At 34.0% G+C, this 27,215-nt stretch overlaps 2 protein-coding genes across 13 annotated transcripts in view; both read left to right on the top strand.

Moving 5' to 3' along the window:
• Positions 1 to 20,103, top strand: part of SESTD1 (SEC14 and spectrin domain containing 1) — a 161,411-nt gene extending 141,308 nt beyond the window's left edge. Inside the window, exons 14-18 of one of the 2 annotated variants that reach the window (XM_077154317.1) lie at positions 85 to 166; positions 857 to 979; positions 1,841 to 2,032; positions 4,427 to 4,548; positions 6,909 to 20,103. In XM_077154317.1, the coding sequence (XP_077010432.1) occupies positions 85 to 166; positions 857 to 979; positions 1,841 to 2,032; positions 4,427 to 4,548; positions 6,909 to 7,038 (649 nt within the window). In that variant the 3' untranslated portion in view covers positions 7,039 to 20,103. The remainder of the gene's footprint in view (positions 1 to 84; positions 167 to 856; positions 980 to 1,840; positions 2,033 to 4,426; positions 4,549 to 6,908) is intronic. The other variant, XM_077154318.1, reaches the window with a different exon arrangement.
• Positions 11,013 to 27,215, top strand: part of CCDC141 (coiled-coil domain containing 141) — a 260,019-nt gene continuing 243,816 nt past the window's right edge. For 8 of the 11 annotated variants that reach the window (XM_077154314.1, XM_077154315.1, XM_077154313.1 and 5 more), the window contains exons 1-3: positions 18,924 to 19,037; positions 21,172 to 21,265; positions 25,994 to 26,123. The gene's annotated coding sequence lies outside the window, so the exon portion shown is untranslated. Of the gene's footprint in view, positions 11,114 to 18,923; positions 19,038 to 21,171; positions 21,266 to 25,993; positions 26,124 to 27,215 lie in introns of those variants that run through there. The other 3 variants (XM_077154307.1, XM_077154308.1, XM_077154306.1) reach the window with 3 other exon arrangements.

Below are 27,215 nucleotides of genomic sequence, written 5' to 3'. Positions count from 1 at the left end.
GTATAGCATGGCTGTGAACATGTATGCCATTATAATTATTGACAAAATCAAATGATGTCCTTAATTTATGTTTGGGTTCATTAGATGTGAAGACATGGTAGATGTGCGAAGGTTAAAGATGCTCCAGATGGTGCAGTTGTTTAAATGTGAAGAAGATGCTGCCCAGGTAAGGATCAGTCAGCCACATTATGTAGTTGTCTTTTCTTAGATTAATTAATCTAATTATAACCAAAAGTATATTTTTCAAGGTCCTAAGAAAGTAAATTCATTAAGTCAGATTCTAATTTATCCTATTGAAGTAATAAAGTTTTTTATTCCTAGTATCACTTGATTTGTCTTACCAATGAAATCCACTGTTGAGCTAGATTTTGGGGTTATTGTTTATTATTGTTTCTTGATTCCCACTATATCTTAGTATAGGTTAAAGTCCAAAATATAAATTGCATTTTAACTCACCAGAGGTTTTTGCAATGCCAGATAAACAATTTGATGTCTTTGTGTAGTTAGGATCAGCGAATGTTGTTTCAGCTTGCTCTAGAAGGAATTTATTATTTTATATAGTACCAGAAATCTGTAATGAGAGCGCAAAGGATCTGTATTACAGAAACATATACTCTATTAATGTAAGGTATGTGATACTAATTTTAAAAGAGTGCTTCTCTTTAGTATGTCTTGTTTTTAGATTTAAAAATTGAGGGGGAGAGGTCATTAATTCGTGTAGCTTATCACTGAATTAAGTTAGGTTACAATTAAGGGATTAAAATAATGTGATAATCTTTCTTTTTATGAATATGATGCTTTGATATGATAAGCAAGGAGTTATGACTCCATCTTAACTGTTATTTATTTTCGTTAGGCAGTAGAATGGCTAACTGAACTTCTGGATGCTCTGCTTAAGACCCACATCAGATTGGGTGATGATGCTCAAGAAACGAAAGTTTTACTGGAAAAGCATAGAAAATTTGTTGATGTTGCACAGGTGCAGAACTGGTTATCTTCCTTTTCTACAAGCTCAGTGTTTGAATAGCTTTCTGCATGATTATAATGTAATTTAACCCTCCAAATTAAGAAGGTTAGTTTTGTTATTCCAGAAGTATCAAAGAATTTTAAAAATGTCAACTGGTACGTCAAAACTAGCCTGCATAAACTTGAGAGGGTTTTTGTTTCCCTGAATACAGGTTCTGTATGCTCCCTCTGAATTATATGTTACGGCATATGTTGGGCTAGCCCACCTCTTCATTCACAGAAGTTAGTATGAAATATTTATTAATATCAGTAACTTAGAAACTTCACTTTTCATATCTCCCCAGTGTTGGTATAATAAATCATATTGATAATTGTTTTGTAGTGAAAAGTATCAACTTATGTTCCCTAATAATTGAGTTCAAGATGTAACAGTTGTGATTTTTTGTTGTTGTTGTTGTTTTTGTTTTTTTTTTAATACATGGGCAGGCACCGGGAATTGAACCAGGGTCCTCTAGCATGGCAGGCAAGCATTCTTGCCTGCTGAGCCACCGTGGCGTGCCCCAGTTGTGATTTTTTTATATGGAATATAACGTACTAATTCTGCCTACCTGTTGTGATTAATTAGCAAGCAGACATTCTTTGAGACTAGTGGAATTGAGCAAGCTGAGTTGGGTAAAACATAGTAATTGAGGGAAATATTTTTCCCCCTCCATTATTTATGCGTGCATTTAGTTTATAGTAATTAGTGCCACTGAATTCATCCAGTGTTGATTTCTAGTAGTGTTACTTAATCACAACCACAGTCCTCTTTTGTACCTTCCCCATCCTTCTCTTCAGAATTCTTTATTATAATTTCAAGTTTCCATTTTCTTAGAGCACTTATGACTATGGAAGACAGTTGCTACAGGCCACAGTTGTGTTGTGCCAGTCTCTGCGCTGCACTTCTCGATCATCTGGGGATACACTTCCTCGACTGAATAGAGTATGGAAACAATTTACCATAGCATCTGAAGAGAGAGTACATAGGTTGGAAATGGCTATTGCATTTCACTCAGATGCCGAAAAGGTTTGCTTTTTTTCAAAATGTAACTTCAACACTGGTTCTTGGTTATAGTATAAAAATTCTGCTATAATATATGTCTGTTTAAAGCACGTTGGTTTTAATAATGCAGTGAATGATGTGATGGTTAATCTTTTTTTTTTTTCCAAATTTATGTTAGTTCCATTGTCTAAAGTTTGTTTACAGATGTTATATGCTCTCTTAGAGAATTCAAATAAAACTCTGTAGTAATCCATATCGGTGCTGGATTACTGTGGTTGGAGAAATCAAGGATCATCCTGTAGTCCCTCTTTCCAATGCTTCTTGCCCCCCAAGCCCAGCGTCCAGAATTTGTTCTTTATTTTTTAGGGTATTACAACTTCAGTCTCTTTCATTATGCTGGGAAAAGAAAATTTGCTTTCAGCAACTGTTAGTAATTGTCATAAAGTTTAAGAAAAGCAGTTTGTGATTTTAGAATGTTAAAAGTAGAGACATTCCAATTAAAATAACATATTAACAACAAAAATAAAACCTTTTTTTTTTCAAGTAATATCTTTATAGGTTCATTCTGGAATTTACTGTTCAGTGAATTCTAGTTCATTAGTCCCAGAAACCAAAAATGAAATTTGCAGTGTTATTTGGGGAAAATTTCAGTAGAATATTTTTCTCAATCTGTATAGTGAAAATTTATAGCAATAAATGCTTTGCATTTCTATTCTGAAGAGAAGCTTTATTACGTAGTTAACTGTTTTGATCTCATAAAATAATAAGAGCTATTCAGTATAATTTAGGATATTGTAAACCTAAGCTGTAAATGTGATAGCCAGGTCTGTAGAATAGAACAGATGTTGCATGGAACATCAGGAATTAAGCAGTTCTGTCAATGTTATGCAGTGTACTTATAGTTTGTATAATTAAATCTTCCTGCACACTGAATTCCGTGGATCAGTGTTTTGGTGTAAAGTGGGCCTTATGATTATGAATGAAAGCATGCAAGATGGCTAAACTTGATTATCTACTGATTTTTTTTAATGAAAAGTTTTAATTAAAGTTTAAGATTAATGCAAAAAAGTATACAGATCATAATTTTTGATTCCATTAATTTTCATAAAGTGTAATCAGTCAGTATTCAAACAGCAGATTACCAACACCCCAAAAGCTCTCCCCAGCCTCTTCTAGTTACACTATTATAGCTTCCCACCCATCCAAGGGTAACCCTGGTCTGATTTCTAACACCATTGACAACTTTTCAGGATACTATTTTTTTTTAATGTGTCTGCCAGGACATTTTAAAATCTAGAGCTCTATAAGAGGTCATGTAAAAATGTCCTTGGTTGAGAGTTTTTTAGAACAGTAATTTTTTTTTGCTAATATGACCTTTATCATGTTTACAATAAATTTAATTTGAGATTATTATATTTGTAAATCTATGTAAAGTCCTTTGTTGTCAGATACTATTTTCTGTTTATAGATTATAAACAGAATTTATATACTCTGATTATATTCTTTGATTATATTCTGTTTGAAAGCATATATATAAATATAATTTAAGCATAAATATACTAGAAATAAAAACCAACTATAATATAGACAGATTGTTTAGTATAATGATTGGGAAAATGTCTAAATTAAATCTAGACTTTTAAAATATAATAAAAATGTCTGTTTATGAATAATGCTGAAATAAACATGATTAGGTTGTTAAATAAAATGTAGTGCAAAAAAAATTGTATAAATAAATAATTCTTTTTCTCCTCCCTCCCTCAATTCTTTCTCCTACTTAAATTTACATGGTAACATTTAAGAAAAAAAACGGTATCTTATCATGGACTGTATAGCCTCTTATATTTGGATTATAACCTGATCATTTTACATTTGTAACTCAAGTCAGCAGATCAGAGTTTTTAAAATTACTGCAGAATGTCTAGCCATGCCATCACATCAGTTACATATTTGTAATCTGAATACACACATACGTGCATACACAGACATACACATACTTACCTAGGTTATTTATTTCTTTGATTTTTGAAGTCTTTAAGCTTCCTGAGAACAAAATCTGTATTTCATTCATGTCCCAAGCTACTAAATAAGCACACAGTAAATGTTCAATGAATGAATGTTTAGTGAGTGAAAAAATACTTCTTTAATGTAGTTGAGCTAACTTTGCAAATAGTAGTTAAGTATTACTTTTTTCTTAGAAATGACCATAGGTCCTTTTCGGTTCATTTTTATATTGTTAATAGGTATCATGCATTTCATTTTATTTCTGGAGCCAATTTTGCCAATAATAGCTCAGTCTGGTACAATGATGTACATGAAGATGCTATAAACAAAAAATGCCTTCAATCTACTGAATTTGCATGAGCTTGACTCCCTTTCTGTGTCTTTTGATTGATGTTACTGCATGCTTTGCTGCAGATTTTGCAAGACTGTCCAGAAGAGCCTGAAGCTGTTAATGATGGGGAACAATTTGATGAAATTGAAGCAGTTGGGAAATCACTTCTGGATAGATTAACTGTTCCTGTAGTTTATCCTGATGGGTATGGTATATGTTCTTATAATTTTATCTTTTTATTGGTGAGTTCTTCAAGTGAAATCATCAAGAGAGGAAAATCTGTTTTTTTAAAAGACATTTAAATTAGCTTTCTTCCACATTTTCAGTTCCTACAATAAATTGGTCTAAAATGAAAGGAAATCCACACATGGCTCTTAGCAGCAGTAAAAGCTACAGTATTTGCTGACTTCTTGATAATGTGTTGTAGCAGTGTTGACTAGATTGACACACTGGGCTCTAGCCTTGGCTGTGGTGATAGGGAATCCTGTAACTTTGGGAGGTTAGTATCTCTGTAGGCCTCAGGGAAGGGCCAAGGAAGGGGCGGGACTAATGACTAATGAGTTTGTAATATGTACCAAATATTAGATTAAACACTTTACCTTCTTTGCATTTGCCCAATGTCAAACCAGTATTATTCCTGACTTACAAATGAAGAAACAGAGGCTCAAAAAGATTAAGTAAGGTGCTCTAGATTTCACAGCTTTCAAGTGTTGGAGTTAGAATATAATCTCAGGTTTGTCTGAGTCCAAACCCATTTTTTTTTTGACTACCATATGATGTTCTAGTTTTTTCATTTGTGAAATGATTGACTCTTGCCTGATTCCATGTTCCTTTCCATTTCAAATATTTCTTGATAAAAATATGAAACTCTCTGATGCAAAGTAAATGAGTCAGTAAAAGAATAAAAAAGAGGTTCATGCCTGAGGATCTAGACCTCAGTGAAAATCGTTTAGTGGTGATCCACTACAATTTGAAAGTTAGAGAAACCAACCCAATGAATAAAAATACAACTATCCTTAAATTAAGGTATAGTATAATAGATAAGAGAGTAGTCTCTAGAACTAGACTTTCTGGGTTCAAATCTCAGCTCCACAGCTTATTAGCTGTGACACCTTAGACAAGTCAGTTGACTTTTCTCTAGCTTATTTTCCTTATTAAAAAAATAAAATAAAAAGATATTCATATCCTATCAGATTATAGGGATGGGGGAATCAAATAAGCTAAATGTATATAAAATAATAAAAATGTGTTTTTTAAAGCATAGTAAGTGCTATTACTATTACTATGTAGTAAAATCTAGATGATTATTCAGGACTGGCAATAAGAAATTATAATTTTATTCCTTTGGGAGAATACTGTTTATACTCAATATTTAGATGATCTCTAGTCATGACTAAACTTGAGTAACCAGAAGTAGCTTAAAGTCATTTTATGCATTTTCAGTAAAAGGGAAAATATATCAAATTAATAAAATTCATTTAATAACAGTATTATGGGAAATCTACTGACTGTTCCAGTCCAAGACACATATATGCTCTATTACTCTTACTTCTGCGTTTTACAGCCATTCATCATACAGTCAGTCTCCCAATCTAGTCAGATCAACCTGGCAGCCTCTATCCCTGATATTTTTGCCTTGAATTTTCCTGTGTTCCACAAACTGTCCGTATGTCATTTTCTTATCCTTGGAAGGTGAAAGAATAAGTTAGTGCCATATTTGGAATTATTTTGTTCCATTTTACAGTCATACCAGAATATATGTGTATGCAATTTATTTTAGATATTTTGCTAAATTAAATACTTCTTCAAAGTGCAATATGATCATCTGTTTATGCCATGTAAAGTTCATTTGACAGGCTTATATTTTATGAGCTTCTTCAGATTTATCTTCTATATATTTTCTTGGTAAAATAAATTAAATTAGATGGGTCTCTCTTCATTTACTGTATGAAGACCCATGTTCAGTTCCTAGTTTTTCCACTGTGAGGTCTTAGTTATTTAACTATCTAGGCCTTAGTTTTCTGATCTAAAATATGGAGGTGCAACAGACACTTTCTACGAACTGTTCCAGCTGTAAAATATTCTGTGACACTATCTTTGCAAGTAAGACAAAATTAAGTAATTTCGAATCTCAAATGATGTTTTAGCATTGAAAGGATATTTTATTTGCTGGCTATATTATATAATTCATATACATAGCTCTTAGTATTGAAGCAAATGTACAAACTTTATGTTTGTGTATGCTTATGGGCCCACAAGTAAAAAGCACATTGTCTCCATTGTTGCATTGTTTGGTTTATTGAGATTATTATAAGTATACATGATATAACACTAATATACTTTTCTGAATGTGTCTTAACATATTTTAACTCCACTTTAAAAAAATGTTTTTCCTGCTGAATTACTTCTAAAAGATAAACATGATGGCTTGCAAATTATCTGATTTCTACACATGGGTCATATATAGATACTTTTTTATGGTACGTTTTGTTTTCTTTTGCATTTGCTACAATCAGTGGATTCTGTTTTATCTGATTGGGGTTTTTCTGTTTGTTTAATTTTTAGAACAGAACAATATTTTGGGAGTCCAAGTGATATGGCTTCTACTGCAGAACACATCAGAGACAGGATGAAACTAGTTAATCTCAAAAGGCAGCAGCTGAGACATCCTGAAATGGTGACCACAGAGAACTGATAGCTATCAGCTCTCCACTGATCGGCAGTTCATAATCCCATGTGTCATTGGCATATGACATTTAAACACAATATATTAAGAGGCATTTCATAGCCAGGATAAGCCACATTTCTTCCCATTACACATCTCTCTACATGTTAACATCTTGCACCTACCATGGCATAATTATTTAACGTGCTTTGAGACCATAGATTTCAAGTATATTAAGAGAAGGAACTGTAAACATTGCACTGAAAACTTGCTTTAAAGCTTTACCTGACATGTCAGTTTATAGATGAACAACTGATGATAAGCTTTGAATGGTGCTACTACAATTTTAGGAGTTCTCTTTATAGAAAATGGTCACCCTTCTTCCCCACGTGATGCGGTAAATTTAGACTGTAGTAAACTATTAATAGACAATGGTGTCCTTGAAAATTTACTTTGTAAGTCTTCAAAATTGATTATTTTTATTGTGTCAATATGGAGAATACCCTTCAGATCTTTGATATATCATATTCATTAAAATACATTTTCCTATTTGTATTGATAATGTATTAAAAAGATGTCCGTGCTTAATAAAAGGCTTCTTTTAAACATCTTATTTAATTTGGTGATTATATCCTATTTCCAAACATGAGTGCCTTATTTAAAAGGGCATTCTTAAGATTGTGAGGGTGGTTTAATATTTGTTTATTCATGTTAATTGCATGTATTTTAGCCAGAAAGTTCATATGTAAGCATGTATGTATAATAAATAAGCATGTTTTATCATGAAAAGTAATCATAAACAATTTAGGTCTTTAAGAATTTATTATTAATGGAAAAATAATTTTTATCCTTAAGTTGAAAATATTATCCAAATTATTAGCTCCCCTGAAGATGCTTTGTCTTTGGGGAAGAAGGGAAGTAGGCAAACATAATTACTTCAACGTGCTTTTTTTATATCAGAGTGATCTTTCTGGAACTAAAATAACAATTATTAATAAAATTTAATTTCTCAGACTAGAAGCAGAATAAATTCTGAAGTAGTCTAATGGCAAAAACTACTCCTTTAGAAATGAAATTTATAAATGCTAATGCTTTTAAGTTTGTATTACATTTAAATGATAAATGTTTGTATAATTTTGTGTTAATTTTTACTTCAGAAATGTTTTTGAAAAAGATTAAAAAGAGCTTTTTAAGCCTCTGTGATCAGTATAAAATTATACAAAGAATTATGTGCTGGATCCTTTTCCTTGACCTGTAAACACATCATGTATCCTCCAGTGCAAGAATCTTCCTTTGAAACTGCTGGTTTCTCCACCCTTCAAAGACTGCCAGACTTCTTGGAGAAATCCACATCCATTGCCTCTATGCCTCTACATCCCCAGCACCCACTGATCAGCATCTTACAATCTGGTTTACCCTATGCTCTAGTGAAACTGTTCTTTTGAAACTGGTTCCCAGTTACCAAATCGAATAGCTTTTTTTGGTCTGTATTTTTTATCCTTCTATCTTCAGCATTTACTCCTTTCAGCAGCCTTTCCTAGGCAATGTCTCATTCCTAGAAGATGATATCCTCTTTCATAACTGTTAGTCACATAATTCTTATTAAAATTTGTCTACTAAATGTGCTCTTTCAGTTTTTGTCCTCATAATGCTCTGGCTCTTCAAAAATGTCTGATCCCTTATTTTTTATATTATTTCTGTGTCCCATGTTACATACCTGGTTCAAAACTTTAGTCCTATATTTTCATTGCCTACTTGATTTTTCAACCTAGATAAAAGACATCCTATTTATCATCTTTCTCTTTCTGGGTTAAGTTTGATTAAGAGTGCAGTCTTTTTTCTAGTCTAGCATGCCACAAAAGCTGGTGACAAGGTTCAGTTATGCTCTTTACTATTAAGCTGCCACTGCTTCCAAGAACATACAGAAAGTTCTTACTATACTTGATATTCCTCTCAAACTTTTAGGGTTTAACTCCTATAAGTATGAATTTTTGTGGTTTTCTTTTCATTCTCAGTGATGGTGCTAGCCACATTATATAATTGTTTATGTCTCTGCCTGCTATATTATGAGCTCTCCTTCAGACAGGGATCTTGTTCTACTCCTGTTGCTGTCCTTTGCTCACACTTAGTTGGGTACTCAGTTACCCTGTATGTGAATGGTCAATTGTAAGCATTAGTAGTAATCCTTCTTATATTGTTGTCTGAAGTAGGTTTTAAATACTACATTTATTTCTTAAATGTAGGACTGATTATGTGTAAATCTACTCATAAGGAAGCCTTTTGGTAATTTAGACTCTATCTGTCTCATCCTGAATTTGAGAGTAGTTTTATTTTTTATTAAGACTTAGCTAGAAATTAACTGGCTTGTTAGTCATGAGACTAAACTCTTAATTTTACCATCAACTCTCACTGACTTACCATTGTCAAATGAGTTCATTTTTATATTCCTCAAGTTTCCCTGCCCACAAAAAAATAAAGTAGCATCTAGAAATGTTATTTGAATTTGAATTTCTCAGATGAAACTTAATATGCTTGTAGCATAATATTCTTGCTCTTCATCTATAAATTTGCTGCTGCTTACTGTGTGTATGTGTATGTGCATACATATACCATTATGAATGGAAATCCAACCAGTGCCCTAAATGTGATTTTTGTTATAGGGTCATAGTTCACTTAGTGTGCGAAAGCTGTTCTTTACTGACTGCAGTCAGTTTGAAATCACAAGCTGTTTGTATGTCATAAATTAATGTTGACCTGAAAATGTAATGGAAAAATAACCATTCACATTTGATTGATAGATGCCATGACTTTCTATATTACTTTAGCCCATCTCAGGGGAATTATTGAAGTGTTGGTTGAGATTGAAGTGAAGTTTTGTTTTGGTTTTGTTTGGTGGGTGTTTTTTGTTTGCTTTCTAGTTGTGTATTTGCTCCTATGTAAACTCAGTATATAACAGCAGTTTTGGCATCTGTTCTTCCCATGTCTAACACAGCAGAGTTATGATGGAAAGATGATAAATTCATTTTAGATAAAATTGGTTTTATTCCCAGTTCTCACTGTTGGTGACCTTATTCTGTTAATGTGACTCGTTGGTGATGTTGATGAAACTGCTTAGCCTGCCAGTCAGGATGTTTATGGCAGATCTAGATTTCTTTGGAAGACTGAATACTTATCTCATCATAAAAGCATTTAAATTGGCTAATGTTTGATGCCATACTAATGGCCTATTCTAATATACTCTGCAGGGGTAATCTAGTCTTAGTATGTTCTTTGTTTTATTATCTGATTGGATAAGAAATGGTGTGCTGTCTACTGTTTATTATTATTTATTTATTTTTTTTTTAGTGGCATAATCCTTAAGATGAATATGCTATTAGATTACTTTTCTGATAGTGCTGAGCAAACCACACTTTCCATTCTAACCCTTTTGTAACCCATGACACGTTTGTGAGTTTGGCCAAACCTGTCTCACGGTGCAGTCTGTATTTGGAGAGAGAATTCAAAGTTATTTACATTGTAACTTCCTTGTCAGTACGGATGGGACACTATTGAATTCTCTTCCATCCTCACATCCTACCGAAATATCACATAGGAAAAGGTCATGGCTACTATAGACTAAGTGTAGTTTGACTGCTATAAGCTCCTACATCTGAAGCTATAGAGAGAAACAAACATAGAAAAATAGATCATCACCAGTGACAAGACTTGTATTTAAGTCCTTTTGGGGCTTAAATAAGATACCCTTATTTAAGCCCCAAAAGGAAAAGTTCTCTGGATTAAAAAGATGAGCTGGAACAAAGCTGAATAATTAACCTAATTAGCAAATTTATGTCAACTTTTAGTCCTAAAAATAAAAAGCTTCAGTTGGGGGCAGAGGAATACTTTTCTGATATGTAGGGCAACAAATGCCTTGTTGAAGCAAGATGAAGTTATAGCTTTAACATCTGACATTATGTAATTTCAGTGTGTGCTACGGAAGAGTCTAGGCTTAATGAAGCATAAATAATGGTACGAATAGTAAAGATCACAGAAGCTGAAATAAGAAAGACTTGGGAGCTTGCATACCTGGCTTCAAAATTTGGCTTTGCTGTTCACTTTGGCCTTGGTGAGCATCACTAAACTCCTCTGGGTCTGTAAAATAGAGGAATCATATCAAGTAATTTCAAGAATGAAATAAAATTGTATATACAAGTGTATTGGAAACGGATACATCATACAAGAGGATGGTATTATTATTATAATTCGTTTTCAGGATAGAAAATAGATTATTTAATCTTTTAAGGTTTACAATAATTTAATCTTGTTCTTGTCTCAGATGACAAGCATGGGGGTAATGTCATATTGTTTATATTCACCACCACCCTTCTTCCCTATCCCAAATTCACTAGTGATTAAGGAAAATCTGTAATTAAAATTACATGCCGAAAATACTAAGAGTGGAGTCTGAGCTCATCAGTAAATAACAAGGCTTTTATATCTGACAAATTAACTGTTTTAGGACAGGATGGTAGACCAGTAAGATGGAAGATGAGTGATTAATATAATCTATTTTGTATTTATCAGGGTATAACATAACTCCATTAATAAACATAAGTAAGAGTAAGCTTATCCACCCAGGGTGGATATTAATGAATCAATACCAACCAGTAGAAACAAGGGCGTAAATCAGCAATGATAATAAACAGAAGACTGAATCGGTAATAGAGACTATTAGAACTAGATGCTCATTTAAGACTCAAGAATGTTCATGGATATAAAACTGAATATGACTCAACATTACTGCAGTATTTTAAAGCTGAAAACTGAGAACTCGAGAATACTGATACATGTACTTCAAGAAAAAGCAGAGCCTGTACTAGAACATGAAGAACTTAGAGATCAAAAGAAAGCCAGAACTATGACTAAATATTTTGAAAACAGCGAGAACTTTTTAAAAAAGAGTTTGAATTATTTTTTAGCAATATATGTAATTCTTAGGTGTAAAGATATAGGAATTCTTAGTTTATAACTATGCTAAGACTGCTAGATAGTGAGGGCAGTGTTACAGATTTTAACTCAGGCATGCCAAAAAATGATTTTTGACTAAAAGCTGTTGAAGCCTGAAACCATTTCCTACTGAATTTCAAGGAGTCACCTGAGTAGTATTTACAAGTGGACTGCAGCCTCCTTAGGGTTTCCAAATGTGTCCCTCCTTTAGAGAGAAAGGAGGATGATACAGATGCTCTTCTACTCAGAATACAGTGGCTCTTTTCATCATATGTGATCTAAGCCTTATGTTTGAGTGCACACATCTTTTCTATTATAATTACACTGATTGTTTTTTAAATTAGAAGTCAGGGTGAAAACAATTTCTTAGCTTTATTTTTCTCTTAGGAATGTTTCATTTTAGCTCATGTTCATCTCTAAGGCCAACAGATTTGTTCAATATCAGTTTTTAAAGGTGTGAAGGGATCAAAATTTCACTTTGGCAGTTTTGAGACAGTATATTTGAGAACTGATTGCTCACCTCACATTCAGGATATCCTTTCATAAGCTTCTAAACTGAGTTGATCAGAAGAATTTGATGATTATACCATCAGGAGGTGAATAATAAAATTCTTAGAAGCATTATTTAGTAAACATTGCACCTGGATGTTTCCCAACATTTATGTAAAAGTTTTCAAACATAAGAAAAATTAAAATAATTTTGTAGTGAACACACATAAACTCTCCACCTAGAAGCTAGCTAGTTTTAACATTTTATTATCCTTGCATTATCACATATCTGTCTATCCATCAGTTCATCAGTCTACTTAATATTTGGATGCATTTCAGATTGCATTTATCTGTGCGCTTGCTACTAAATACTTGAGCATGAATATCATTCAATATTTAGAGATCAATATTTGTTTCAACATTTGCCTGTTCTATAATCTTGTATAATGAAATCACAATGTGTACTTTTTTCTGTAAGGTTTCTTTAACTTACATATTTTGGAAATGTATCCATGCAATTGAGTGTATCAATAGTTCACTCCTTTTTATTGCCGAGTAGTGTGACTATTATTGGTTTGTTTATCCATTTTCCTATTGATGGATACCTGCACTGTTTCCAGTGTTTGGCTCTTATGCATAAAGCTGCTATGATCATTCTTATACAAATCTTTATTTGAATGTAGGTTTTCATTTCTCTTCAGTGAATACCTAGCATTAGAATTGCTGGGTCATATTGTAGTTTTAAAAGAAACTGCCGGATCTTTTCTCAATGTATTTGTACTGTGCCCTGGATTTTCATTGTACTTTAGATGTGTATGTAGAAAGATGTAAACTATTTTTATGCTACATTTTGGAATATCAGAATTGGGTTTGGGTAGAAGTGGCACTTTTTATGGTTGAGTATGGTCACTGGTGTTATATGAGGGAGCAAAGACCTCTCTGCCTGAAATTTTAGCATTAGTTTCACTTGAAAGCTTAAAGGTCTTTCCTAAGCATGGTGATAATAAGCTAGGAGAAATAGCAGTGGTTTGTTTCTTTTACTAACCTTTACTAAGCTTTGCCACACATTTCTAGTAGGTAAAATAAGACTCTTGAGAATTAAGCAGAAAATAATATTTTGTGATGGGGCTCAGATGGGGGAGTAAAAAACATATACTACTTATCAGTCCCATGTATGTCAATGTAAGAGAGAATGGCCTAGACAGGGAAGTTCCCTTTATGGTGGTCAAGAAACCAGAAGATGGGGCAGGAAGAATTCTACCTCACAGTTTATCATATCAGATAGCTGTGTTTTTGCAGGGCAATTTAGTCTTTAAAAATCTTAGTTTTAATTTTGTCTTTTTATTCAGTACCACCCACAACTTATTTCACATCCTAGTGACTTTCTTATCCACTGTATTTTACCCTTCCTTCCTGTTCTGTTACATATGGCAGTTACCTATATAGCCCTGTAAAATTTTATGATCATATGTATGTTTTCCAATCCAATGCTTGTGATAAAAGATATTTATGTATAGTTCCTCCAGTCTTTCCTATTAAATTTTAAGGGCTGCATTTGGCTTCTACTGTAAATCCTTCTTATATTCCACACATTGTAAACATGCAATAAAAATGTTAAAAACTGTAATTAATGGCAGCAAATTTTGATATCTTTTTTTGGGGGGTGTGTTGATGCTTTGGACAATATATTTGGTTTTTGTTTTACTAAAGATTGTTCTTAAAATCTAGGGAGAATTAAGTTGTAATAGTCTCTTAATATAATCTGATGAATTTTGCATCTTTGAATCTATTCAAATTATATTATTTTATAACTTACAAATTTTTAATCAAGATTTCTTAAAATCTTTGATCAAAACAAAAAAATGTAGCTTCTTTATTTTGAAATAATCGGAAGCTTTAGGAGATAGGCTAATAAATACCCTTTCCCTTCACTGGTGCTTTCCTTTCCCTCTCTAACTCTCCCCCATCCCCACCCTCCTACAAGCTTGGCACAAAAATTGAGATCCTGCATTGGCAGAAACTGTTAGGTTCTCATCCCAATAGGTAGTGGTTAGATTTCCTTTGTTCCTACTAAGGAGTGAATTCTTGACCAACGTCCATTTTCAAAACTTAAAAAGCTAATGTTTATCGGGGGTGTGTGGGTAGGGGCTGCATATTAGAACAATATCAATATCATCATATTGTGATATAAATAATAACAGCTCCAGAATGGCTACTAGGAATTTGAATTTCCAGAGTTTGGAAATTGGCAAGTCGATGAACTTAAGTACTTTTGAGTGACAGTTCAACTTGTGAGCTCTCTCTATGTGTGTGTGTGTGTATATGTATATAATGTATATTTATTATTACTAGATATTTTTAATTTTACATGTTAGTTACAGTATACACCCCCCCATCTCTACATTTTCCATTCTTACAGTTTCTGAATAAAATCTACCTGAAAGTGTATACTCCTAAGCATAAACTCTTATGTAAACATCTAATGGAGCACAAGAAATCTCGTTTGTCAGGAGTGAAAGGAAAAGAATTATAGTGATGTGAAGAAATAAAAAAATAGCAACAAGAAATGGAAAAATATTGGAACAGTAGTTTATAGAAAGCATATAAGCTATTTCTGTGACCTTGATTAAATAAAATGAAGTAGACAAACCACACGCCCTTTTTAGGGTGTGCAGTACATAAACCTAGCTTAGTTGCCTTTGGAAGTTTACCTTATATTTTAATTAATTTATTTAATTAAAAGGGTCTAGCTTTGCAAGGACTTAGTTATAAATGTGTTTATAAGAACAAAATTGAAAACCCATATGTTTGAATAAATTATAGTCTATCCTATATTATAATACCTGATAGAGAAGTATATTTATTGAAAAGATCATGATACATTTTTAAGTGAAAAAGGGCATATTCCAAACCATAGCAATATCCAATTTTTTCATTTTTTTAAAATTTATTAAAAAATAAAGCAACATACATAATCAGTAATAATATCCATTTTTAAAATAAAAATTTCTATTGACTGAATTTTAATGTCTCTGAGATGTGGAATTAAAGATCATTTTAAATTTCTTATATTTGTTAGCTTTATTTTCTTATTTTTCTGTTAAGAGTAATTTTTAAGAGCATCTAAAAATGAAGTGCTTTAACAAGTGTATTTCTGTATTCTTGTACACAAGAATTTTCAAGACGAAGTGAGAGGATGAAAATCTGGGAGAGTATAATTTGAAGTTCAAATCAATACACTTTTGTATTTTCAAAATGTTAAATCTCAATGAAATCTTATTGCTTGAGATACGTAGAAGATAGCACTATGGGTTTAAATATCTTGAAACAACAATGTACATTGAAATCCATGCTCTTGCCCCTCTCCAGTTCAGTTTTCAAACAGATTATTTTGGATAGGATAAAACTCCATTGTAAGAAAGGAACGAGCAAAGAAAATCTCCTATATGGCCATTTCAACAATAGCTCAGTTGCTACAGGTTATTACGAATGAAACTATTTCTCCCAACATGATATTTTTCCTCCAAATTCCTAAAGATAAATAATCTTGTCTATTCTTAGTCAAAATAAAAAATGATCTATTCTTGGTTTAAAAAAAATGTGAATGAGTCAATAGCAGCCACACTTATCAGTCCTGTTTAACCCTACAGTTTTTTCTTATACTTAAAACATTCTCAGAATAGACCTATCAGTTCTACTGATGGTCTACACAGTTACATCCCAGGGAAAGTCCTAGACTGATGACAGACCAGGCTTTCCTAGTATCTTCTGTTAAAATTGGAATCTTGTTTTGCTGTCAGAAAAATGTTTAAAATGCAATCAGGGCAGTGCGACAGTGACTCTGGCAGAATTCTCGCCTTCCATGCCGAAGACTCAGATCCGATTCCCGATGCCTGCCCATGCAAAAAAAAATACAATCAGGCCACTTTTGCAGATATATTATGGATTAATGGAGATTTGAGAAGCTGATCTGTTAATATATTAAAATATAGTCATGAAATCTAGCCAGTATCTAGTATTAATGTTAACTGTGTATTGCAAGGTATCAGCAACTAATTTACCAATGGAATTTAGGAACATAAACCATTCATTAATTGGAAGTTACTTGTGTTCTAAAACAATGTTTGGAGCTCATGTACCACAAATACATCTGATATTTAGAAAATGACCAGAGGTTAAGCTTTAAAGGAGGACCATAGTTACACTGTAGACATAAAGTTAGAACATGTGTTCTAGATTAGTATTTGCTAAACCTGAATGTGCCTGCAAATCACTTGGAGATCTTATTAAAATGCAGATTCTGATTGAGTCGGTCTGGGTTAGGGTTTGACGTTCTGAATTTCTAACAAGTTCCCAGGTCATGCCCATGCTGCCACTCTTTGGATAGCCAGTTCTTGATTATCGTTTATAAAAACTTAAGCGAATGGACGTTTCAAAGATACTGTTTAATTACCTTTCAAGTTATCTGATTTCTCTGATTTGAACAGAGGAATGTAGAGAAGGCATTTTGGGAATGATGCAGATACTTCTTTTGACCTCAAAAATCAAATTTATTCATGAAATAACAATTCTGAAAGATAAGAGTATCTCATATATGGTAAGTTTTAGCAAATTCAAAACAGTGAAGTTGGAATTGGCATTCCTTCTATCTCATGACTGTTCTGTTCAACTAGAAAGAAATGATGCCTTTATAAGAATGCTTTATTCTTTGAAATTCTGTTTAAATTTAAGAATAATGTATAGTTACTGTTAGTTCTAAATTAAATTGTGTCCTGCAAAAAGATATGTTGAAGTCCTAACCTCTGGTCCTGTGAATGTGAACTTATTTGTAAATAGGATCTTTGAAGATGTTATTGGCTAAAATGAGGCCAAACTGGATTAGGGTGGACCCTAACCCAGTATTCTTATAGGGTTCTTATAAGGAAGGGAATTTGGACAGAAATAGAGATGAGTAATACAGAGATGGAGAAGTGGTTATGTGAAGAGGCAGAGTCTTGAACTGCAAGACAGTCATCATCAGAACCCTCTAGGTTTCAGAGGGAGCATGACCTTACTGAAGCCTTGATTTTGGACTTCTAGCCTCCAGAAACATGAAACAATAAATTCCTGTTGTTTAAGCCAACTAGTCTATGATACTTTGTTACAGCAGCTCTGGAAAACTAGGGCACTATATTAAACAAGTACCCTAGGAAATAGAGAAAAGTACAAAAAGTAAAACTACCCATAACTCATCAGTTAAGAGAACATACAGTTAATATTTGATGCATTCCTTTGTATTTTACCTAACAAGACCATTCCAGTATTTATATTTCCTACTTTTCAGTTATATAAAATTTTCTTTATTATTTTTTACAAGTCATTGACTGTAAATTTAATGGTAAGTAGATAACTACATTTTAACTATCTCACTATTATGAGACATTTCTTTTTCTCCTCTTTTTTCTTAATACTACTTACTATAAATAAAGCTGCAGTGAACATCCTAGTACTTCACTTTTTGTAACTCCTTGGTATTGATTCCTGAAAGTGGATATGTTGAATTGAAATTTATCCATATTTTAAGACTCGTGAAAGCCTCAATTGCATTCCAGAAAGATTGGCTTTCTGCTGCCATCAAGTCTTTCCAGAATTGTTATTTTTAAAAGAAGTTTTTGCAGTTCTCATAGATAAAAACAGTTTATTATACATCTCTTTAACCATCAGTGAGGCTGAATATGATTTTTTATTCTCCAATGTGTTTCCCTTTGGTAACATCTCTTTTCTTTCTGCACTTCTATTTTTGAGTCAAGCAATTTTTCTTATTAACTTGTAGAATTTCTCTTTTTATAATATGGAAATTTATCTTTCATTATTTTGTAGCAAGTATTTTTTCTAGTTTGTCATTTATTTTATCTTTATGAATTTGCTGACATTAGTATCGTTTTCATTTTTTAGTAAAATCTAATCACTATTGTATTTTTAAAATTTCTTGTATTTTCCTAATGTGTAGAAGGTCCTCCTGTATCAACTTAGATTTTGTTCTTTTGCAGTTTTATTTTTTACTTTCAACTCTTAAATCTAGGAGCAATTTTGGCTTTGTGCAAGGTGATGATCTAATCTGATAGATTTTTTCCCAACTATCAAATGTTCTCAACGTTATTTAGGGAATAATCTATTCCTCCGTTGATTTCTAATATCCCCTTTCAAATGTATTGAGCTTTTAAATCTACTGGTCCTGCTTGGGCTAGCTAAGCTGTCCTGTTGATCAGTATGTTTATTCTTTTACCAATGCCACACTGCTTTTTAGATTGCTGTAAAAAAAAAACAAAACAATAATCAAAAGGTCTTTTTAGTAGCATTTCATACTAACAGCTCTTTCTTACTGAAATGATTTTTGTGTGTATGAACATAGATAAATAAAGAAAAGCTCCATGGATGGTACAGATGCCAACAGAATAAGAGGAGTGAAGAAAGAAGTTCTATCTCAGTAGATGGTTAATACCAGAGAGGAACGGAAGGGAAGACACAGTAACTGTAGAGTGTATTCCCCTGAGTGGACACAGAAAATGAACATGGTGAGAAAGAGAACAAGGCAATGTAAGGCAGAGAAGAAAAAGTACAAACAGAACAACAGAACAGTGGGAAAGTAGCACAAAAATGGAAAGGAAAAAGAAAATGGGAAAATAACATGAAGATTTATAAGCGGAGGGAAACAATAATAATCCTAATCGCATATTAAAAGAGATATTAAAGAAGGAGTATCTGAATCTCTTATAAAATGCAAAACACACAAACAACAAACCCCAGTCTGTGGGATCAATGAAAATATATGAGAACAGAATGATGTATCAACATTAATGACAGAAGAAGTGGACTGAGACATGAACCCATTTCTAGCAAACCATAGCCAATTGCCTCGTGGTGAAATTGATAGTCAAAAGAATTCACAAGTGTAGAGTTCACCTGGATGTATCCGCAACTGGAAATATATGTTTAATATTTCAGTTTGGTAAATCTGTTTATGTGTTTTTTATCTATCCCAAATCAGATTTGTTTTAGACACCATGACACAGAAAATGGAACACGCTTTGGAGTACTGATCCAAATCTAGCAGTTAAGAGCTCTGTCTTTAGTGACAAGTGGCTAGGGTTAAGTCATAGTTACTTTGTGATTGGGGATATTACTTAATGTTTCTAGGCCAATTTCCTCATCAATAAATGAGGTTAATAATGGAACCTACCTCAAAGTGTTTTTCTGGCAATGAGATGAGATAATGTGTGTAAAATCTTTAGTGTGGTAGCTGGGACATACATGATCTTATTGGAAAATTTCTTGGGATCTTCCAAGGCAGCAAGCTCCCTGAGGCCAAGTACTTTGTGTCTTCTTCCTTTGGTGCTTAAATCATGCCTGGTACATCATAAGTTCTCAATAAATATTTTGATGTTAAAAAAATAAATGTAACATGATATTTCAACTTAATTTTAAATGGCACAGTAAAAAAAGATGTATGCATATGTTTGCATGTAAGGCTTGTGGGTATTCATTGTAGTAGTTTATTAGTCTTTCTGTATTTTGAACATCTTCATGATGAAAAAAATCTGGAAAAAATAATAAATAAATGAATATTTGCATGGAATCTAATGTTTGGAATCTAAGATCATGTCATCATCTTTGTTGTGTTTGTTTTTAACCCACTTGATCTTTTTAGGAATTTTTCTTAAGGGGTAAATGCATGATGACAGGAGAGGAGAAAGGAGACAAGACTAACAAGTTTGCTTACTGAAGGTCCACTGTCCTAATAACAGCTCTACCTCTTCTTGTAAAGAATACCCTTTTAATACATTTTTATTTAGAAGGGGTAGACTTACTTGATATTACTATCAACTAATATATTAGTTACAAGACAGCCCCTCAGTGGGGACCAGTTAACACCCAGGCAAGGGCAGGAGTGGATGGGGCTTAGTGAAGGTGCCCATGGCAGATGGTGTTATCCTGGCAAAGGCCAAGAAGGGGCAGAGAAATGAGAGGGTGTGAAAACAGACCTCATCTGCCTTGCATTTCCCCACAAACTAGTTCTTTTTATTTATTTCATTCTGTACAATTTGCAAATCTAACTGTAGTTATGAAAAGGAATTGTGTGAAGAGGTTCTAAATATAATAAACATTATTCCTGGAGTTTGCACTCTGAACCAAAGAACCCTCTTCCGTTTCCTTAAGCTCAAGGTTTTATTTTTAAAGAAATGAGATTGAATTCATTCTTTGAAATAATGCCTTTACCATGGCCTTGCCACCAGGCCCCCTGAAGGAAACTGGTCAAATAATTATGTAACCCAAATGTCCTCAAGCTTATCCAGTCTATCGATGTCAGTGGGGTATCGCTTTAGAGTGAAAACTCATTTCCTGTTCATATTATTTGTCAGCTGTTCTATCATTTGTTTAATGTTGCCCCTTTGGCCTGCTCAGCCAAAATCAGATTGCACCCTGATTACAAGGAAATCACCTATCCTGTCTAGGTATCTACTCACTACGGTAGGCAAAAGTGACTTAAAAGCAGGGAGAATAACTAGGACTCTATGACCAAAATAGTTTTATTATAATTATTAATTTATATCCATGTAGAAAACTACTATGATTGGAATATTTCCTACATGTTGTTATAGCTCCTTCAGCTCAAACTACTTCACATGTGTATTTTGTCTTTTCCAACAGACCACTGCTCTGTACTTGATGATTTCTAAGCATGCTTGTATAATGTTCTAACTCAGACGGCTTTGCCCCAAGACGTGCCCAACATGTAAACTAGGTGAGTGGCGGGTGTGTGGACATCTGTACAATTTCTGATTCTAACATTAAAATGGCAGGACTTACTTCCCATGGTATTGGAACAGAAGACTAGGAAGAAGTAGCTGTGTTCTGACTGTGCTCTTGACTCCTTCACTTCATGAAGGTTGACAAGCCACTTAATTTCTCTTGTCTTGGTTTTCCCATTCAGAGGACAGAGTAAGATTCCTACCCTACCTGTAACATAAGGCTGAGAGGCTTATCCAAATGAAATGGTAACATGTTTTACAAACCGAAAGGGATTATACAAGACGATGATGATAAAGGGAACCAAGGTTTTGGGCACAGTGGGTGCTCAGCAAATATTTTGGTGAGGCCATCAGCTCTTGCTGCTGGTGGGATTCTAAAGCAGGGATATGCCAGAAGCAGAATCTAAACTCCAGATAATGTAGGTTGACTTTGCTTTTGAAGTCCTTCCTTTATGAGCATGGAATTTGTGGTAGGAAACCAGTTTGCTTAGTGGGATGTGAGTTGTGTGGGGTGGAGTAAAAATCACCTGCTACTTTTGTTTCCGTTTATGATTTCCAGGTTTCTGTGAGTTTCTCTCATCATGTTTTCCTGTTTTTCCTAAAAGCCTGAGTATATGAATATCTTTTTTCCTGCAGATGTTAGTAAATTCTTTGTCCTTCCGGACATTCTCAGCAATCATTGCCTTTCATATGACCTATATGAGTGATGTATTAACCAAAATGAAGCTTCCCATAACAGGGGACTTACGTGTGAACACTGGGTATGAAGTGTTCTTAGGGGAATGAAGCTGTGGATCTCAAAAATCACATAGTAGATTTTTAAGAAATCAAGTTTAAAAAATAGAATTTACAGTAGAATTTGTTAAAACATTACTAGTCATTGAACTGATGCCAATTAACTACCAGTAAATAGTGACATGTAACCCCTGTACAACTGAGAAAGCCCATTATAATATTGCTTAAAAGAGCCTCATAAAATATATACATATATATCCACACCAACAGAGACATATATATTATATAAATATCCACACATATATACTCAATGCCTTTTTTCTTAATATTTGATTATGTCTCATTGTTTCCTTAATAAAATCACATGTTTTAAAAAAAACTTTTGAACTGTTTACGTACCTCCTACTTAGAGTCCATGGTAATTGTATGCCATTTTGGGCTCTGATTTTTATTGGGTTTTATGGTGGATTATTTTTCCTTCCTTGGCAAAAATTATAGCTGCTGGGAGAATGAGAGCTCAGTGTCATTGCTGTCTTCCCAAGCAGCTGGAACTTCTGCTGCTCTTGAGACCTCCCTGGGGATTCCTGTAAATGGAAACTCTGTCTCAACTTGAGTTTAGCAACAGAAAAAAAAAAATGCAGTTTTCCAAAACTAAGTTTATTAAAAATCCTATCTTATATAATTTCCCTTCCTTCTGGAGGGTAACTCTCAGATGTTTCATTATGTAAGGAGGAATCACATCATGTGAGAAAACCCTGCCACAGTGGTGCCTATATGTATAGCTCAACATGTGGGCAAATCACACACTGATATGGGTCTGCTGGGGTGGCAGACCCATATCAGTGAGTAACTTAAAAAATTTTTAAGTAAACCTTATACATGCCATCTTTTCAGTGATTTAAAAAATCATTCCTGGCTTGAAATATTATATACATCTCTCCCATTCAAACAAAGAGTTTGTCCAAATCACTAATATCTGTATGATGATTTTCTAGATCACACATTGCTTTAAGAAAAAAAATACATAATAAACTGAAGAAATAATGATGGCACCTCAAACATCATTTTTGGTAAACCATTGTTTAAAATTGTAATAAACTTCGCTGTCTTTGTTCTTTTGACCAAGCTAAGTATTCTTTGGATTTGCCCAAGTTAAGTTTTGTTTTTCTTACCACTTACAGAAAGGAAATTCACTGGATATAGAAGTTGATTGTTTTTTTAAATTATTCTCTAAGGTCTCACGACCTCATGAAGAAGCTAAGAATTTATATGTCATTAAACAAGTTAGTTGTAAGGAAACTTATAGAAGTCAATGCACAAAGAGAATAAAACAGTCAAAAAGAGACATATTTTAGACATATAATTACCCTTAAATAAAACTTAAGTGTCCATAAAGAAACATCCTAAAGCTGTATTACATTGGCATTTGTGTACTGGGTATTATAGAATTCATCCTGCCTCCTAACTGCTCTCCTGCTTTCACTCTAGACTCTTACAGATTTTTCTACACAAAGAATTTTTTTTAACGGTGTTAAGTCAAAAAAACCCTACAATTATTTCCCATCTCACTAAGAATGAAATCCACATGATGACTAAATGTAACATATCCTGGATAGGGTCCTGGAACAAAATAGGGCATTAGGGGAAAGCTGAGAAAATATGAATAAAGTATGAACTTTCATTAAAAAATAATGTATCAATATTAGTTCATTAATTGTGACAAACATACTACATTAATGTAAGGTGTTAATAATAGGGGAAAATGGATTTGAGTGTATGGGAACTCTGTTGGATCTTTTCAATAATTCTGTAAGTCTAAAACTGTTCTAAAATTAAAAGTCTATTTATAAATATCAAAAAAAAAAAAAAAAGAGTGAAATCCAAAGTCCTTACCTTGGTTCAACAGTAGGAAAATCATATATATTATCATCTGAATCTACACTTGAGAATAAAAGAGACTCTTAAGCATAATTATGCCAGGAAAATGTGTAAACCAGGATTATCACCAAGCAAACCAGGACACAGAGTCACCTACCTAGACAGTCTTTCATGAACTAACTGTCCTTGTCTCTCTGATCTCATGTCCTATTACTGTCCTCTTCTCTCTTAACTCCAGCCACATTGGCCTCCTGGATGCTTTTCAAATATAACAAACATGTCCCAGTCTCCTGGAATATCCTTCTCCCGAGATACCTGCATGTCTTGCTCTTTTCACTTAATCCAGGTTTCTGCTTTGTTCTCACATATTAGAAAGATATTTCCTGATGACTCCTAAAATAGAATCCCTTTTCCCTTGTTCATGCTCACTTCCATTACCTTGCCTTCTGTTTCTTCATAACATTTATCACATCCTAGCATATGTACTGTTTGTTTGTTTCCTAGTTGATAATGTTTCCCCACCAAAAGGCAAGCTCTGTCAGTGGATAAACTTTGTTTTGTTCATTGCTGTGTGTCTTGCATCTAAAACAGTCTTGGCACTTAGTACGAGTTTAATAATACACTATGAATGAACAACTGAATACATATATGGAAGAATAAGTTGCTGGTTGGAAATGGAAGTCATTTTAAGAGAGAGGAGCAACTTCCACTTACTTTTAGATGACAATTAAATGACAATGCTTGTAATCTAAGAAACAAGCGAGAGGTGCTAAGAGAAATGTTTCATGATCAAAAGGACAAAATGGGGAAAATTTTGGTTTAAGTGAATATATAGATAGCATTCTAGAGAGGATGACTCACTGAAATATGTATGTATATATATAGATGTATATATATTTGGCATGAGCAAGCTCCAGGAATCGAACCCAGGTCTCAGGCATGGCAGGTGAGAATTCTGCCACTGAGCCACAATTGCCCGCCCTGAAATACTTTTATTAGTCCAATATAATGAAATAATTTCCTCCCTGGTAATGTATATTTTATGTCTTTCTAATGTGGAAATAGAAGTGCATGTTTAATCCATTTGGGTTGCCTGCTAGTTGTTTTAATTGTGCTTAATTTTAAAAAGTCCATTTCAAAATTTGAATGGCTACCAGATTTAGGAAATCCCTTAACAGAAGTTGCCTTTATCTTACAGGTAATGTATAGCTATCAGGGCACCAAATATGTGCAAGGCATTATTATTAATGTTTTACAGACATTAGCTTATTTAATCCTCCCAACAAACTTACATAATGTTGGTACACCTATTATATCGATTTACAGTGAAGAAACTGAAGCACAGAGGGTTAATGATTTCCCAAATGTGGGCAGTGAGTACAAAGCTTGGATTTTGATCCTGGGCAGTCTTGTTCAGAGCCCATGCTCTTAACCCATTGACTTTGCCATATTACTTGTTTTATAATCACTGTCACATATTATTTATATAAAAGTGTACCCTGATTTGTCTGGCAAATTCTAAATGTACCCTTCAGTGATTCAATCTCCTTAGACTACTACCCAGATTGTTTTTCCGTTAGCTTTTATCACAGTGTGTTTTTATCTTAATTTTTAAAAATTTCCTTGTTTATTGTCTGTTTTTTTCTCACTAGAATGTCAGCTTCTTGAGTGTAGGGACCTTTCTTTGTTTTACACATGACTGTAATGCCTAAGTTCCTGGTATATAGCAAATGCTAAATAACTATGGGTGGGGTGAATAAATACTGAATGAAGGTATTGGATTAAAACTATCTTTTTTCCTGTGTGACTAATGTGAATCAATCCATCAGCCAATATTTATATGCACCAATTTTGTGCTTAATACTGTACCCCATATATAACACTTCTTAAATGCCAGGTCCTCCTCTAAGCTGTTTATGTAAAATCACTCTTTTAATCTCCACAATAACTCTATGAGGTGGTCTGCAAAGATCAAAAAAACCCAAGACATGGCTTATTTCCACAAGGAGCCTCAAATCTAGTTAAGAAATAATACTAGACAAATAATAATAGACAAAATGTTCTTAGAAGAGAATCAAGATGGTGGCTTAGCAATGTGTGTGTTTTAGTTCATCCTCCAGAACAACTATTAAATAACCAGAAACAGTACAGGACAGCTCCTGGGGTCATGTCAGTGATTGGACACACCACGTACCCCAGTCTGGACCAGCTGGACCTGCTGCGAGCCTCCCCAGAACCGTAAGTTCCCCAAGCCGTGGTGGCCGGCACCCCTCCCCCACAGGCTGCTTCCCAGAGGGGAAAGAAAAGAGACTTTACCAGCAGCAGGGGCTGAGCCCAACCAAACGCCAATCGTGGAATTAATTAACAAATTCTGACTACTAAAAATATGCCCCCAGCTCAGGTGAACCTGGTCAAAGCAGAGGTCAATCATTTTTGCCCCAGTGCCAAGAGGGCAGGGCTGAGGGACAAAGAAAAAAAAAAAGGAAACAGAGGTTTTTGTGGCTATGTTTCTACAAAGGCTAACTGCCTTTGGATACAGCAGCAGGGCTTCTCAGGCTGCAGTTGCCCCAGGCATAGGCAGAAACAAGCTCGTTTGAGGGCTTGTCCGGAACTTGTGCCTTCCTCAGGGAAGGGGTGAAGCCCAACTCAGGTGGAATCCCTCCCTCAATGAATTCAGACACCAGGGCTTGGTAATTTGAAGCCATTAAAGCCAGCCTACAACCTCTCCTCTGTCTTCACCATGCCCCCAGCAGGGAGTCTGCCAAAGTTAAAGGTACTGCATCATCTTATGCTGGTGGGACCTGCAGGCAGACAAGCACCACGTATTGGGCAGGAAAAGAAAAACAGAGTCCAGAGACTTCACAGGAAAGTCTTTCAACCTGCTGGGTCTCACCCTCAGGGAAAACCGACACAGGTGACTCTTTCCTCCTGATAAGAGGCCAGTTTGGTCTGGGAAAATCTGGCTGGGGTCTATAATATCTAAGTAGACCCTCTTAAGGGTGGGGGTGAGGGTGGGGGGGGGGGGAGGTACCATACAAGCAGGGCAAGAAACAAGAAAACAAGAACCGAAAAATTCTCCTCTGTTAAACAAAACCTAAGCTAGAGGTCCAGAAAAAGCTGAACTGAATATCAAAGAACAGATAGACAACAAATTCATCCAGCAAGAAAACCCTAGGTAAAAGAAGTGAAAGCAATCTCCAGAATAAACTAATTAAGGTAATTAAATGCCTAGACACCAGCAAAAAATAACAAATCACACTAGGAAAATTAAAGATATGGCCCAGCCAAAGGAATAAACCAACAATTCAAATGACATACAGGAGCTGAAAC

Source organism: Tamandua tetradactyla, chromosome 3 (assembly GCF_023851605.1).
Source record: "Tamandua tetradactyla isolate mTamTet1 chromosome 3, mTamTet1.pri, whole genome shotgun sequence".
In the NCBI taxonomy this organism is placed as follows: Eukaryota; Metazoa; Chordata; class Mammalia; order Pilosa; family Myrmecophagidae; genus Tamandua; species Tamandua tetradactyla.
This window is presented reverse-complemented; position numbering and strand designations above follow the sequence as displayed.